Raw genomic sequence first — 18,229 nt, forward strand, 5'->3', positions numbered from 1 at the left:
CACAGTACAACAACCCCCTGAGCCGGAAGACCCACAGCCAGATCAACAACTACTACGCGATCTGGTCTTCCACTACGACGAGGCGATCTCACAGTTCCGCGACACAGACCCATTGTCGCGCCCCAGGATCCCGAAGTTGCAGCATTCCCGCAGGCTGACAAGTGCAGTAAAGCTCATGAACGAGCACGTTCTTCCGCTGCACTTGGTTGATGCTGAGAACATGGAGGAGCTGCAACTGAAAGTTTACTGTGCTGCTGTGGCGACCGCCAAAAGTTTAGGATACCGTATTAGGCCAAGAGGCGGACTGCTCCAACATCTCCGTGAAAGGCGTGAGCCTCCATGGCGAAGGAGATTGGAGCAACGGATCCTAAACAAGCGCGCCGCAATTGGAAGACTGATGGCGTACAAAAGAGGCAGCAGATCGGCGAAATTATGTCGCCAAGTTGCTGTGATCGTGCGGCCTACTGAACTTCGCCAGCTGGGAGCTCACCAGCTGACGGAAAAACTCGACACACTGGTACAGCAATTGAGCGTCCTAACTAAACGGCTGAAACGTTACTCTGACTCTGCAAAGCGCCAGGAACAAAATCGGATGTTCAGAGATAACGAAAAAGCGTTCTACGACCACATTAGCGACGAGAAGCCCGACTACCGCGAAGGTTTGCCAGATATTAGCGATGTGACGAACTTCTGGGCTGGTATTTGGGAGACCCCAGTAGAACATCGCGACGGGCAAATGTGGTTAAGACGGGAGGAGGAGAGTTGTGGTGAAATTGGAGAGATGCCAGCTATCATCGTCGGAGAGAACGATGTCCGCGAAGCCTCGCGGTACCTGAGGAACTGGGCAGCACCGGGCCCCGATGGTGTCCAGAACTTTTGGCACAAGAAGCTGACCGTCGCACATCCAAAGATATGATCAATTTAAAAAACCCCAACCACTAATAAGTTCAAGAACAAGCATAAACAAAAAGAACAGTTTATATTATATGTCATATTATGTCACTTTAGAATGCTTTGGTATTGTGAAAAACTTCTAATAACTCTTCTTTGAATGGTTTAATGGCCCTGAAAAGCGCCGTGTTTTACGGTGGCTGGTTTTGCCACCAAAGCAGTCTGTATAAACAAACTTTTTCTTTCTTCTACCTGCTGCCGTTTTGCGATTGCGTTTGCCACTCGCTGAAACTAGTCTGCAGGCGGGTTTTCTTATTGTCGTGAGCAGCTTTGCAAGCCAACTCGAGCACTCCGGCGGCCAAAATTCTATAACCGCTATTAGGTATACTGGTGCTCCGGCACCGATCCACACTGATTTATGGTTTGAAAGAGAATGATATATTTTTCAGCGGATCCGCGCGTTTTATACACTAGCGGTACACGCTCACAGGATAGAGACAGACTCAGCCAAAGGGGCGAGTCCAACGAGACGAACGAATGAGCGTTAAAAGGCAGCGATGGCAAAAAAATACATTCATTACGATTTGTTCGCTCGTTGGATTCACAGGCAAGCTGAAAAGAGTCCTTTTCAGGATCACAAAATTATCTTCAATCTAAAGAGTTTATTGTTTTGTTATCACTTGATATCCCCATCTTGTTCGGCTAAACCTTTCTGTTTAGCGATTGCGTTTGCCACTCGCCACAGCTTTCACAGTTGGAAAATTTCTTCCCATCCAGCTTGTGACATATTGTACAGTAAATTACATTCAATGGCACGTCGCATTACCACCACTCAGTGTCGGATTGGAGGTAATTTTAATCTGTAATTGAACATTTGCGATGACAGTGGTACAGTGTCGACTTTCAATGTGGGGTCATAATTTGGACCCCGAACTCTATGTTTACAAAAATGTCCAACTAAATATGTCGCCTTACAGGTCCGTCCAATTAGCTAAATGTCGAGATAAGTGTAAATTACTGTACTTTCAATCTAGAAGCAATTTAAGAATTGGTGAAAATCAATAACCTCAGAACATGTGCCTAATTCACATACTCATCATATCCTGGCAAACAAATTATGAAAAAATCAATATGTGTTTTATTATTATTTTGGATATTGTTTTAGAAAGCATTGAACTGTATTTCCTAAACTCTTTTTTGGGAGGTTTAATGGCCCTGAAAAGCGCCTTGTTTTATGAAATGGTTCCAATTTAGAAAACATAGTACTCGTGGTTTTGAAAAAAACCATTTCGAATGCCCTCGATGCCGCCTTGTTCTGGATTTGCCACCAAAGCAGTTTGTATAAAGAACAAACTTTTTCCTTCTTCTACCTGCTGCCGTTTTGCGATTGCGTTTGCCACTCGCCACTCGCTGCTACTGCCTGTTGTTGTCTTGATGTCCACCGAACCGAATGTGTTCTGTTCTGAAAGCGGGTTTTCTTATCGTCGCGAGCAGCTTTACCAACCAACTCGATCACTTCGGCTGCCGAAACTATATAACGCCGGCTAGGTGGACTGGTGCACTGGTACTAACGCGTTCGGCCTAGCTATCCTTGCGGGGAACTCCACATCAACACGGTTCAGCGGGATTTTGCCTTTCCCTTCACTTCTCCTCCTTTACCATGTCCAGACATGGCTGCTTGGGTTGGTTTGTTAATGTGTTGTGATTCGAACCGATGTGGATACGGTTTGGATGAGAATGATCGTTACGGCAGCGGAGCGGGGATTTTTAAGCTGACTGGCTAGCTCGAGCATTACGCATGTGTGTGACTGCGACCAATGTTTCGTTCTTTTTTTTTCTTTTTCCTTCCCAATCGTGCTTTATTCTATTCCGCTGCTGCTCTGGTTGCCCGTTTTGGTCGGTACGATTTGAGGAGCACAAAATGTACCAATAAAAAATGGGCACATTGTGCATTTGGACAATGCTTGATATTTCACAATTATTCAATTATTTATCTCAAGAAAAATGAAATCTTATTCGTTATGATAGATGCGTAGATATATTTCCTATCAATTGATGCAAAAACCTTTGCGATCTATTGAGAAATGTTCGAGTTATAAGCGTTCCAAATCTTGCATTTTTTCCTACTTGTTCAGTGCCTAAATTTCCATTTCACCCCCTATATTTTCCGGTTAGACGTAGTCCTACGTCAAAAGTGCTTAGTGCATTGTAACTGTGGTGGAAGGAGCAACGGAACCAAGAAGATCACCAAGCGAGGAGACGGACACTGTGGATTTCACCCGATCGATAGGAGGGCCCTTAGTAGCAGAAGCAGCAACAGCAGCGGAGCAAACAGGATCATCCCGGACTATCTGCCGCTTCTCCCCCGATAGTGGACGCCGCAAAAAAAGTCCGGATTCATCAATGCCGGCCGAATCAAGGACACGGTCCTATATGTAAGTGAAATTTTTTTTTTCTCTTTCTTTCAAAGTGAATAAGTGAACAAAAGTGAATAAATAAAATTTAAAAAATAACAAATAATAAAGTAATTTAAAAAAAAATAAATAAAAAATAAAAAAAAAGGTTCTCAAATGGGGATCAACACTAGGGTAGGAGCCTACCTGTTGGTCTCAAATGTTCCTATCTCACGCCTCCACGAAGATCATATGACGACATTTTTAGATCGGGCGTGAACTGGAAACACACACCTGGTCTTGGCTCCGAGAACGGGTGTCGAAAGTGGCTAAGTGAGGGGGTGCGAGCGAGTCAGAGCGCTATATCTCTCCCGGGGAAGGCCTCCCGGGTCATGGAGGCCTTGCCAACCCGCTGTCTCCCGGGCAAAGGAGATACACCCAATAAAATGGAGCTACGATCACGAAGAATAATTAGAATGCGATCACCCGAGGAGGGTCCCCGAACTGGAGCTGGTCCTGGAACGGGCGTAAGAGCTAGCGGCCAGCGGCTGGAGGGCGAGGTGCAAGAGCGGGCCACCAGCCGGGTTCAACCCGAAGAGCTACCGCCACACGGAAACAGCAGCCATCGACATCACCCAAGAAACGCTGCGCCTACGAGACGTGTTACGACTGCCAGACGACAGTCGTCCACACTTGTGGGTACCACTAGGCGCCGGATCATGTGGACACACGAAATGAATGAATTCGTGATCCGCGCCTATTACATCTGCACTGCTTTGGAGACGGACATGAGCGGTCGCCCTCGAATACTAACAATGTTCGAGGAAGCGTATCCAGAGTTCGTCGGGAGGCTTGATCAGAACGCGATGAACGCGAGGCGTAGAGCGATAGTACGCAACAACATGCTCTCCCAAACGCAAATCGACGAGATCAAGCAACAGGTGCAGAGAGAAATAAGCTCCAGGAACAACAGAGCAAGCGATGTGTCGAGACGAAGTTCAGTACGGCTGAGCAATTCATTCGCGAGTGGGGCACGCGAATCAGCACCAGTGGAGGCCACAGTACAACAACCCCCTGAGCCGGAAGACCCACAGCCAGATCAACAACTACTACGCGATCTGGTCTTCCACTACGACGAGGCGATCTCACAGTTCCGCGACACAGACCCATTGTCGCGCCCCAGGATCCCGAAGTTGCAGCATTCCCGCAGGCTGACAAGTGCAGTAAAGCTCATGAACGAGCACGTTCTTCCGCTGCACTTGGTTGATGCTGAGAACATGGAGGAGCTGCAACTGAAAGTTTACTGTGCTGCTGTGGCGACCGCCAAAAGTTTAGGATACCGTATTAGGCCAAGAGGCGGACTGCTCCAACATCTCCGTGAAAGGCGTGAGCCTCCATGGCGAAGGAGATTGGAGCAACGGATCCTAAACAAGCGCGCCGCAATTGGAAGACTGATGGCGTACAAAAGAGGCAGCAGATCGGCGAAATTATGTCGCCAAGTTGCTGTGATCGTGCGGCCTACTGAACTTCGCCAGCTGGGAGCTCACCAGCTGACGGAAAAACTCGACACACTGGTACAGCAATTGAGCGTCCTAACTAAACGGCTGAAACGTTACTCTGACTCTGCAAAGCGCCAGGAACAAAATCGGATGTTCAGAGATAACGAAAAAGCGTTCTACGACCACATTAGCGACGAGAAGCCCGACTACCGCGAAGGTTTGCCAGATATTAGCGATGTGACGAACTTCTGGGCTGGTATTTGGGAGACCCCAGTAGAACATCGCGACGGGCAAATGTGGTTAAGACGGGAGGAGGAGAGTTGTGGTGAAATTGGAGAGATGCCAGCTATCATCGTCGGAGAGAACGATGTCCGCGAAGCCTCGCGGTACCTGAGGAACTGGGCAGCACCGGGCCCCGATGGTGTCCAGAACTTTTGGCACAAGAAGCTGACCGTCGCACATCCAAAGATAGCTGAGTGCTTCAACAAGGTGCTACGTGACCCACACAACCTTCCTGAATTCGCCACCCGTGGCGTCACCTTCCTCCTCCCGAAAGACAGCAACACATTGAACCCATCAAAGTACAGACCGATAACGTGCCTATCGAGTCTGTACAAAATACTGAGCAGCATAATTACCGCCAAAGTTTCTGCTCACTGCGAACAGCATCACATCATCGCAGAAGAGCAGAAAGGATGCAGGAAAAATACGCATGGCTGCAAAGACCAGGCCATCATCGACGCAGCCATAGTCGGCCAGGCGGTATATAACCAGCGGAACCTAAGTATGGCCTACATCGATTACAGGAAGGCTTATGACTCCATACCTCACTCGTTTCTCGTCCGGGTATTGGAGCTCTACAAAATTGATCCCGTCGTCGTTAGGTTCCTGCAGCATGCGATGAGGCAGTGGAGTACGTCTCTGCACCTCAGTGATGGGGAAAATGAGTTGCAGTCTAGAACGCTGCAGATAAAGAGGGGGATATTCCAAGGCGACTCTTTCAGCCCGTTTGGTTTTGTCTGGCACTGAACCCCCTCAGTAGGACGCTCAATAGAAACGGTCATGGCTATAAAATAAGGTATGGCGACGGCGCTCACGAAGAAGTGACCCATACCTTCTACATGGATGATCTCAAGGTCTACGCTGATTCACGTCAGCGTCTAGGTGTAGCTATCCGGGTTGTCGAAGACATAAGCAGGGACATCTGCATGGAGTTCGGCCTTGACAAGTGCCGCTGTGTCCATCTGCTGAAAGGGCAGCTTACCGAATCCGGAGGTTACGAGGTCTATGACGGCGAGTTCATAAGATACATGGTTCGTGGCGAATCCTATAAATATCTTGGATTCCGACAGCTCACCGGGATTCGCCACTCCGACATCAAGACGGAGCTGCGAGACAAGTTCTTGAGTCGAGTGAACTGTGTCCTGAGGACTTTCCTCAACGCGGGGAACAAGGTACGCGCGATCAACACATTCGCGGTTCCCCTGCTGACCTTCAGTTTTGGTGTAGTCAAATGGAGCAAAACTGGCCTAGAGGACCTTGAGAGGAGGATGAGGAAAGCATTTAAAGAGGCCGGAATGCACCATCCTCAATCGGCACTGGAGAGAGTTTCACTGCCACGCAAAGAAAGGGGACTTGGAATAGTCGACATATCTGCACTGTGTGTTGCCCAGGTACGACAACTGCGCGAGTACTTCGCAGAACGCGCCAACCAAAACGCGCTATACCGGGCTGTCTGCGCCGCCGACAGAGGATACAGCGCTCTGCACTTGGCGCAAGCGGAGTACCAACTCAACTGCAATCTGCAGACAGTGGAGGAGAAGATTGCAGCTTGGAAGCAGAAGGCAGTGCATGGTGCCCACCCCCATCAACTGGACCGGCCACACGTCGACAAGGCCGCATCTAATCTGTGGCTAACGCGTGGTGAACTCTCTTCAGTAGTAGAAGCCGACATGATAGCCATCCAGGACAGGATAATGCCGACGAGAAACTGCAGGCGGTACGTCTGGCATCAAGACGTTGATGACATTTGCCGGATGTGCCATCAACCAGGTGAAAACATAGAGCACATTATGGGAGGCTGTCCCGTTTTGGCCAACGCAGCCTACACCGAGCGCCACAACAACGTGGCCCGTATTGTTCATCGACAACTGGCGCTCCAATGTGCTCTACTGGAAGACAACGTACCAAACTACCGGTACCTGCCTGCACCTGTCCTGGAAAATGACCGTTTCAAGCTGTACTGGGATCGCACTGTTCTGACCGACCTCTCGATCCACCACAACCGTCCAGATATAATGGTTTACGACAAGAGCGACCGCAAAGTCACCATCATCGATGTCGCTATTCCACTGAACCAGAATCTGGAGGAGACCCACGGTCGCAAAATCTGCAAGTACCGACCATTGGCCGTGGAGCTCAAGGAACTGTGGGGGCTAAGGGAGGTCCCAAGAATTGTTCCAGTCGTTCTCTCTGGAACTGGAATTGTCCCGAAGACACTTCTGGAAGCGCTAAAGGTGTTGAACATGGAGAAGGAATTGGCCGGCATCCAAAAGTCGGTCATCCTTAGCACCTGCGCGATTGTCCGACAATTTCTCGGTCAGGACTGAAACAGCACGAGCATGCAGATACGTGCATTCCGCAGAGCCTAGTCCCCCTTTGGCATTCAGAAGCCCGGGGGCAGGTGAAAATTCTGGCTAGGTTCGCCTAGTTAAGAAGTGAGATAAGTCTGCCAAATAAAATAAAATCATAAAAGATTTTGAAAACCCAAAAAGTCCACACACTGGCATTTGTAGAATAATTTAGTGAAAATATTTAGTGAAATAAAGTGCCGTTTCCTTCCATTGTTGATTCTAACATTGTGGAAGTTTTGATATTTTTATAAGAAATTTTAGTTTTCTTGTTTTACGGTTGAAACATCATGGCTCAGCCAGCCGAACAGAATGAATATGTTCCTGAGCAGGAAACCACACCAGCTCAGAGATACGCACTTGACAATTTTTCCACAGTCGGTAAACTTTCCGATTTTGTGAAAGACTTAGGGAAATTCGACGGTAAACCAACGGAATTGATAAGTTGGATTGCAGATGTTGAAGGAATATTTGATCTGTATAGAGATCTTCCCAGAACATCGGTCGAGTATGGAATTTTGATACGCAGCATACGTCGAAAAATTGTAGGCGAAGCATTAGATGTGCTGAACGCCAACAATATTCTATACGATTGGCAGGGAATAAAGAACACTTTACTTCTTTATTACCGTGACCAAAGAGATATTCAAACATTGGACTTCGAATTGACCACTGTGAAAAAAACGCATAATGAAAGTCTAAGCTCTTATTTCAGCAGAGTCAACGAACTTCTTTCATCCATAATTGTTCAGATTCAAGTGGATGAGACTATGCAAAAAAATGCAGCGCCGCATATTGACTATTTTAGGAAAAAAGCACTAGACTCATTTATTAGAGGATTAGAAAAACCCTTGAACATATTGCTCAAATCCGCCAATGTGCAAACCCTAAGCAAAGCTTATCAATTTTGCTTAGAATATCACAATATGGATTTACGTTCAGCACCATTCAGGAACGAACATAGCAACCATCCAATTCCAAAACCTAGGGATTTTAATACACCTAACCCTCGATTTAGCATCTGGTTTTCACCAGATAAAAATGAAAGAATGTGATATTGAAAAAACTGCTTTTTCGATCAACAGCGGTAAATACGAGTTCACACGTATGCCGTTCGGTCTTAAGAACGCTCCCGCTATATTCCAGCGAGCGATTGACGATGTTTTAAGAGTATTTATTGGAAAAATATGTTACGTCTATATTGATGATGTAATCATATTCGGAAAAACTTCAGAAGAAGCTTTACAAAATCTTTCAACAATTCTAAAAGCACTGGACGATGCTAACCTAAAAATTCAGTTGGATAAATCAGAATTTTTACACAACGAAATTGAATTCCTTGGTTATATTATTTGTGCTGATGGCATAAAACCAAACCAGAAGAAAATTGAGGCGATTAACAAATACCCAGAGCCCAAAAATATTAAAGAACTGCGAGGATTTTTAGGAATGATGGGTTATTATCGTAGATTTGTCAAAGATTTTGCAAAAATTGCAAAACCATTAACAAATCTCTTAAGGGGGGAGAGAAATCCCAAATCAAACAGAAAACTTTCACTCAACGACGTAGGAAAACAATGTTTTCTGAGAATGAAAAGCTTACTTTCGTCATCCGATATACTCATTTACCCCGACTACAATAAACCTTTTATTTTGACAACAGATGCTTCTGATTTCGCAATCGGTGCAGTTCTGTCTCAGGGAGAACTAGGAAAAGACAAACCCATCCATTTTTCTTCCAGAACACTTTCAAAAACTGAAGAAGGTTATTCAGTGCCGGAAAAGGAAATGCTTGCCATTTTCTGGTCATTGCAAACCTTTCGAAATTACCTATACGGAGCAAAACTACAAATTCTAACCGATCACCAACCACTTACGTTCGCCTTATCCCCTAAAAACACAAATGCCAAACTAAAACGATGGAAGGCATATTTAGAAGAACATGACTATAAGATTGTATATAAACCGGGAAAATCAAATGTTGTGGCGGATGCACTTAGCAGAATCGTATGCTCCATGACAGGAACACAACATTCTACTGATACTAGTGACGATTTTTGCATAATATCCACAGAAGCACCACTTAATGTGTTCAAACACCAGGTGGTCATCAAACGAGGACCAGACAAAATAATTACGGAAAAACCATTTCCAGGCTTCACAAGAATAACTATACAAGTAAACGAGATTAACGATTCTTCTCTATTTCAGATTTTAAAAACTCATTTCGATCATACAAAGGTCAACGGATTATTAACGCCAGAAAATATCATGGGAAAGATTCAAGAAGTCTTTAAGGAGAAATTTGGAAGTAGTAGAGCGTTAAAAATCCGTTTCACACAAAACCTTTTACAGGATGTAGTAGAGGAAAATCAGCAATGGGATGTTATCAAAAACGAACATCTTCGAGCCCACAGAGGAGCAGAGGAAAACAAGCAACAGATTCTCAGGAAATTCTACTTCCCGAGAATTCAACAAAAATTAAAGGAATTCATCGCATCCTGTCGTATATGTCATGAATGCAAATACGATAGGAAACCGATTGATTTTCCCCTCCAAAAAACCCCTATTCCCACCGGTCCTTTCCAAATTGCTCATATCGATATCTTTTTCCTAGAGAATCTTTATTTTCTGACATACATCGATAAATTTTCAAAATTTGCGCAAATTAAATTAATCGAATCAAGAGCTGCCATCGATTTAACTCCAGCTATAAAAGATATTCTTCTAAAATATCAACCACCAAAAATCTTGGTCATGGATAATGAAAAGTCATTCATGACAGGAGAACTCATTAACTTTTATAATACATACAATATTGAACCGTACATCACAGCAACCGGTCGCAGCGAGATGAATGGAATCGTCGAGAGATTACATTCCACACTTTTGGAAATTTATCGAATACAAAAAATGGAAAACCCCGAAAAAACAGTAATTGACCTTGTTTACATGTCTGTTCACAAATACAATTCGACAGTCCACTCTAGTACAAAATTCACCCCATATGAAGTAATACTCCCATCTAGCAGATCTCAGACAATAGTCGAGAGAACCTTTAAAAACCTTACTACAAAACAAGCAAAGGATTTGTCCTTTCACAACAAAAATAAAAAGAACATATTAATTGACAATGATATAGACGCTTTTGAAAGGACTCGACGAAGAGTCAAACACAGCAACCGATACAAGAAAATCAATATTTCAAAGGTTAATAAAAGTACAGTTGAAACTAACGACGGACGACGTATTCACAAAAATGATATCAAAATCAGGAATACCTAAATTTTATCCTCTTCATCTACTTTTCAGACTCCTGCTACTATTCATTATTCGACCCGTAGTGCTGGAAACAAAACATGACGTGAAAATTCATCTACAGAACTTAGGACGACAACCTATCCTGATATTTCACCAAGGAGAAGGACGACTCAGACTGGACTACAAATATTATATACACCATTTTAATCTCACCATCATTAGAACACAAATCAAAGGCCTCAGAGATCAATTTGATAACTTTAGCAAAAACCAGTTCACGGATTTAATAGTTGAAAAATTTAACGAAATAGATTTCGCTTTAAAAAGCATAGACCCAATTAGAAGACATAAGCGCTGGGATAGTTTAGGTACGATTTGGAAATTCTTAGCTGGTAGCCCAGACGCCAACGATTTGAAAATTATAAATTCATCCATAAATAATCTCATCATTAATAATAATGAACAAGTAAAAATAAATCGCGAAGTTAATTTACAACTAAAAGAGGCTATATTTCAAACAAAAAAAGCAATACAGTTATTTAACGTTAGATCAATAGAAATGTACTGTACTAAACTCTTATTTCACTTGAATTTCTTGTCTGAAAAACTAAATCAAATTATTAATACTATAATGCTAGCTAAATTAGGATTAGTTAATGAACAAATTTTAAGCCAAAGAAAAATTGACATTTTAATTACAGACTTAGCTAGGGAAAATATTACAGTTCACACTGCTGTGGAGGCAACAAATTATGCGACGACGTCGGTAGCATCGAATAACTTAGAGATTGCCCTTATCATCAAGATGCCAAAGCTAGACCCAAGGATTTTCAACAAGATACGTCTATACCCCATCATACACAACAATAAGAAAGTACATACACTCCATCAGCTTTATCTAACCCACGATGATGAAATTTACCGAATAGGTTCAATCGAACCAACCATATTCGCTACATACGAAATTCAGCTGGATAATACAAGTTGTATACCGAAATTGTTAAAAGGAGAACCTGCGACTTGCAATTACACATCAAACCCAATCGAAGAAGAAGTCCTTTACCTTGACGAGCGACATATACTTATAAACACGATGAAAAATTTCACTTTATCATCTAACTGCGGAATAACTCAAAGGAATCTTTCAGGATCATTTGTTATATTCTTCAGCAACTGTCAACTATACGTCAACAACGTTTTATACACATCGAGAGTACAAACCTTACCAGGTAATCCAGTTCAACTTCATTTGGATGGAGTCGAAATCAAAATGCAACAAGAAATCTTGAACATTAGTGTGGAACATCTTCACAAGCTTCAGTTAGAAACTCGAAAGGAATTGGAATTGCTTCGTCTAAACAACACCAGTCTGCATTTTCCACATTGGAGTATCTTCGGAGGAATGGCCATTTCGCCATTCATAATCGGTTCCCTACCTTTTTTATGTTTTCTCATCTACAGAAACAGAACAATACAAGTCAATCTTAACAACTCTCATCCCAACAACTCATCTCAAGACCAGAATACATCAATGAAACCGGAAGCAGTACAACTACCATTGGACAACATCCGACCCACGTTCAGGACTTTGTCAATCAGAGACGTGATTCAGATGGAACCGAATCACTAAAGGGGGACGAGTTAGCAACGATCCCGATCACCTACATTCTTACACCAGCGGCATGACGTACCACATGTTGAAAACATCAACAACCCGGACCACCAACATGCACCGAGTCACCAACCACCACCGAGCCAGCGACGCGACGCACCACATGCTGATGTTAGCATTACTGAATTTGGGCAGCATGCGTTTACAAACATGTGTTGTTTTTCATTCTCAGACCGATCCAGGACAATAGGCCACCTTGTTTAGCATAAATAATCTACATTTGAAAACGAACTGTACCTTTTTAAACTCAGACAAGAAATAAAGAATCAGAGTTATTTTGTGACCCGAACTGAATAGATGTTTAACTCGCGTTCTCTATCGGTGCGATTTACTCCGGTTAATATCAGGTGCTTCCGAGTTATTTCGTTAAAAACTTACCGGGAAGGTATTACCGGATTGGAATTACATCTCCTAACCGGTAAATAAACTGTTATCACGCGCGGGGGATAGTGATTTTATCCCGAATATATTGTCAGTGGGTGAAAGAAAACACAGTGAACATACGCCATAACTCTTGTTTATATTTACTATTCATACATCTGATCCAAACCCGTGTTGCCAGTTCAGTTGACACGCGCCTTTAAGGTGCGTTTTCATCAGTTCAACTAACTGATATAAATTTGAATTTAGAACTGCGAAAGAATTAAGTGAATGAAAAGTGAAGTCTTTCGAATTATAATCGGACTTTGTTTCGCGAGTATTTTACTCTTATATCGAATGTCGGCAGAAAAACAAAACCCAACGGTAGCCGTCCAACATGGCAACGGGGGGTTTTCCCCCCTCAATCCTCATGAGGATCCTGGGGATCCCGGCCCAACAAACAAATTTGAAGGGTCATATACTGGACGTACCTTTCCCGAATATGGTGATTCCAATGGCGATAACGGTGAATTGCAAATACTGCGACTGGAGGGTGTGTCAAAAGCACTCCCTAAAAGACCTTCCGAGATACGCAAATCAGTAGAGACATTCTTGCGCACCAAAATTGTTGACGCGAGGCCCGAAAATAGAGGGGCTTCCTACATCATAAAAATGCGGAATCAAAAGTTTATCGATACCATCAAAACAATAACCAAACTTATTGATGGAACGGAAATAAAAAGACGGGTGGGTAATGTCGGGGACATAACCGGAGTGACGTACGACTATACAAAGGGGACAGCTTTTGTTAAATATATATTTTAAATATATTGTTTCATTTTCTTCTCCTACGTGAATACCTACCTATCTACCTGAAAAATGGATTAGTTTACTGTTTACTCTTTATGAATATGTTGATGGTTCTGAAAAGAACCTTTGGTGTTGTGTTTTTGTTATCACTCGATATTCCCATCTTGTTCGGTTAAACCTTTCTGTTTAGCTATTGCGTTTGCCACTCGCCACAGCTTTCACAGTTGGAAAATTTCTTCCCATCCAGCTTGTGACATGTTGTTCAGTAAATTACATTTAATGTGACGTGCCGGAGAAACACTGCCACTCACTGAAACTATTTGTTGCCTTGATGAGCGCCGAACCGAAGCTGCTCTGTTCTTGATGCGGGTTTTCTGATTGTCGTGAGCAGCTTTGCAAGCCAACTCGAGCACTCCGACGGCCGAAACTCTATAATCGCTGTTAGGTATACTGGTGCTCCGGCACCACTCCGTTCGGCCTAGTTACCCTTGCGGAGCAATCAGTGAATGCGACCAACAGGGAACTGGAGACCTGCACTGTTCGAGTGAGACTTTGCCTTTCCCTTAACTTGTCCTCCTTTGTTACGTCCACGATGCCGATGCCGTACAACCACACGGGTTTACGGTTTGAAAGAAAATAAGATCTTTTTTTGTGGTCCGCGTGTTTTATACTCTAGCGGTACACACTCACAGGATAGAGACAAATCGGCAGACTCAGCCAGAGGGGCGAGTCCAACGAGACGAACGAATGAGCGTTAAAAGGGAGCGATGGCAAAAAAATACATTCATTACGATTTGTTCGCTCGTTGGATTCACATGCAGGCTAAAAAGGGTCCTTTTCAGGATCACAAAATTGTCTTCAATCTAAAGAGTTTATTGTTTTGTTATCACTCGATATCCCCATCTTGTTCGGCTAAACCTTCCTGTTTAGCGATTTGTTGCCACTCGCCACAGCTTTCACAGCCACTCAGTGCCTCATTGGATTTGCCACCAAAGCAGTTTGTATAAAGAACAAACTTTTTTCTTCTGCTACCTGATGCCGTTTTGCGATTGCGTTTGCCACTCGCCACTCGCTGCAACTGCCTGTTGTCTTGATGTCCACCGAACCGAATGTGTTCTGTTTCGAATGCGGGTTTTCTTATCATCGCGAGCAGCTTTGCCAGCTAACTCGATCACTTCGGCGGCCGAAACTATATAACGCCGGCTAGGTGGACTGGTGCACTGGTACTAACGCGCTCGGCCTAGCTACCCTTGCGAGGAACTCCAGATAAACACGGTTCGAGCGGGATTTTGCCTTTCCCTTCACTTTTCCTCCTTTACCATGTCCAGACATGGCTGCTTGGGTTGGTTTGTTGATGTGTTGTGATGCGAACCGATGTGGTGTACGGTTTGAATGAGAATGATCGTTACGGCAGCGGAGCGGGGATTTTTGAGCTGACTGGCTGGCTCGAGAATTACGCATGTGTGAGACTGCGACCAATGTTTCGTTCATTTTTTGACGTAGGACTACGTCTAACCGGAAGGTATAGGGGGTGAAATGGAAATCTAGGCACTGAACAAGTAGGAAAAAATGCAAGATATGGAACGCTTATAACTCGAGCATTTCTCAATAGATCGCAAAGGTTTTTGCATCAATTGATAGGATATATATCTACGCATCTATCATAACGTATAACATTTCATTTTTCTTGAGATAAATAATTGAATAATTGTGAAATATCAAGCATTGTCAAAATGTACTATGTGCCCATTTTTGATTGGTCCATTTTGTGCTCCTCAAATCGTACCGACCAATACGGGCAACCAGAGCAGCAGCGAAATAGAATGAAGCACGATTGGAAAGGAAAAAGAAAAAAAATGAACGAAACATTGGTCGCAGTCTCACACATGCGTAATTCTCGAGCCAGCCAGTCAGCTTAAAAATCCCCGCTCCGCTGCCGTAACGATCATACTCATTCAAACCGTACACCACATCGGTTCGCATCACAACACATCAACAAACCAACCCAAGCAGCCATGTCTGGACATGGTAAAGGAGGAAAAGTGAAGGGAAAGGCAAAATCCCGCTCGAACCGTGTTGATCTGGAGTTCCCCGCAATGGTAGCTAGGCCGAGCGCGTTAGTACCAGTGCACCAGTCCATCTAGCCGGCGTTATATAGTTTCGGCCGCCAAAGTGATCGAGTTAGCTGGCAAAGCTGCTCTCGACGATAAGAAAATCCTCATTCGGAACAGAACACATTCGGTTCGGTGGACATCAAGACAACAGGCAGTTGCAGCGAGTGGCGAGTGGCAAACGCAATCGCAAAATGACATCCGGTAGCAGAAGAAAAAAGTTTGTTCTTCATACAAACTGCTTTGGTGGCAAATCCAGAACAAGGCGGCATCGAGGGCGTTCGAAATGGTTTTTTTCAAAACCACGAGTACTAAGTTTTCTAAATTGGAACCATTCCATAAAACAAGGCGCTTTTCAGGGCCATTAAACCTTCCAAAAAAGAGTTTAGGAAATACAGTTCAATGCTTTCTAAAACATTATCCAAAATAATAATAAAACACAAATTGATTTTTTCATAATTTGTTTGCCAGGATCTGATGAGTATGTGAATTTGGCAGTTGTTCTGAGCTTAGTGATAGTTGGGGACTTTCCTGATTATTCAATTTTCACCAATTCTTAAATTGTTTCCAGATTGAAAGTACAGTAATTTACAATTAGTTCGACATTTAGCTAATTGGACGGACATGTAATGCGACTTATTTAGTTGGACATTTTTGTAAACATAGAGATCCAAATTATGACCCCACATTGAAAGTCGACACTGTACCACTGTCATCGCAAATGTTCAATTACAGGTTAAAATCGCCTCCAATGCGACACTGAGTGGCGCTTCGGCACGTCGCATTGAATGTAATTTACTGTACAACATGTCACAAAGCTGGATGGGAAGAAATTTTCCAATTGTGAAAGCTGTGGCGAGTGGCAAACGCAATCGCTAAACAGGAAGGTTTAGCCGAACAAGATGGGGATATCGAGTGATAACAAAACAATAAACTCTTTAGGTTGAAGATAATTTTGTGATCCTGAAAAGGACCTTTTTTAGCCTGCATGTGAATCCAACGAGCGAACAAATCGTAATGAATGTATTTTTTTGCCATCGCTCCCTTTTAACGCTCATTCGTTCGCCTCGTTGGACTCGTCCCTCTGGCTAAGTCTACCGATTTGTCTCTATCCTGTGAGTGTGTACCGCTAGAGTGTAAAACACGCGGACCCCAAAAAATATCTTATTTTCTTTCAAACCGTAAACCCGTGTGGTTGTACGGCATCGGCATCGTGGACGTAACAAAGGAGGACAAGTTAAGGGAAAGGCAAAGTCTCACTCGAACCGTGCAGGTCTCCAGTTCCCTGTTGGTCGCATTCACTGATTGCTCCGCAAGGGTAACTAGGTCGAACGGATTGGTGCCGGAGCAGCGATTATAGAGTTTCGGCCGTCGGAGTGCTCGAGTTGGCTTGCAAAGCTGCTCACGACAATCAGAAAACCCGCATCAAGAACAGAGCAGCTTCGGTTCGGCGCTCATCAAGGCAACAATTAGTTTCAGTGAGTGGCAAAGTGTTTCTCCGGCACGTCGCTTTAAATGTAATTTACTAAACAATATGTCACAAGCTGGATAGGAAGAAATTTTCCAACTGTGAAAGCTGTGGCGAGTGGCAAACGCAATAGCTAAACAGGAAGGTTTAACCGAACAAGATGGGAATATCGAGTGATAACAAAAACACAACACCAAAGGTTCTTTTCAGAACCATCAACATATTCATAAAGAGTAAACAGTAAACTAATCCATTTTTCAGGTAGATAGGTTCACGTAGGTTCACGTATTCACGTAGGAAAATAAAATAAAACAATATATTTAAAATATAAATTTAACAAAAGCTGTCCCCTTTGTATAGTGCTACGTCACTCCGGTTATGTCCCTGACATTACCCACCCGTCTTTTTCTTTTTCCTTTCCAATCGTGCTTCATTCTATTTCGCTGCTGCTCTGGTTGCCCGTTTTGGTCGGTACGATTTAAGGAGCACAAAATGGACCAATCAAAAATGGATATATAGTGCATTTTGACAATGCTTGATATTTCACAATTATTCAATTATTTATCTCAAGAAAAATGAAATGTTATTCTTTATGATAGATGCGTAGATATATTTCCTATCAATTGATGCAAAAACCTTTGCGATCTATTGAGAAATGCTCGAGTTATAAACGTTCCAAATCTTGCATTTTTTCCTACTTGTTCAGTGCCTAGATTTCCATTTCATCCCCTATATCTTCCGGTTAGACGTAGTCCTACGTCAAAACCTCGACCAGCAACATCACTAGTAACAGGATAACATCCAACCGCAGATCACGATCCCGATCTTCTCAACGATCAAACTCGCTGAAGCGGGGCAAGGAAGGACGTCGGACCGACGAAAATTCCAATGCGGAAAGACCTCCAGAGCTCGCTTCTTGCAATAATGGTACCACACAAAACAATTGATCGTTCAACAAACCCGCCCCCAAAAAGAACAAGAAATGCACATCGCCTACAGCCGACCAGGCCATACAAATCTCTGACGAAGAGGCAGAGAACTCTCAATCAGTCAGAGATTTCAGCATAGACTCCAACGTCTCTTCTGATGATCCAGAAGACGATGAAACACGGGAACATATGGAGATTTTGCCGT

The 18,229-nt window shown here is 43.6% G+C and overlaps 1 protein-coding gene across 1 annotated transcript; it reads left to right on the forward strand.

Annotated features, from left to right (window-relative positions):
• Positions 1 to 3,294: 3,294 nt before the first annotated feature.
• Positions 3,295 to 12,472, forward strand: LOC129766409 (uncharacterized). The gene is made up of 2 exons (XM_055766939.1): positions 3,295 to 3,326; positions 10,726 to 12,472. Exons 1-2 carry the CDS (start codon positions 3,295 to 3,297, stop codon positions 12,302 to 12,304), a joined length of 1,611 nt encoding a protein of 536 aa, XP_055622914.1. The 3' UTR covers positions 12,305 to 12,472.
• Positions 12,473 to 18,229: the final 5,757 nt, after the last annotated feature.

This window comes from Toxorhynchites rutilus, chromosome 2, assembly GCF_029784135.1.
Source record: "Toxorhynchites rutilus septentrionalis strain SRP chromosome 2, ASM2978413v1, whole genome shotgun sequence".
Classification (NCBI taxonomy): domain Eukaryota; kingdom Metazoa; phylum Arthropoda; class Insecta; order Diptera; family Culicidae; genus Toxorhynchites; species Toxorhynchites rutilus.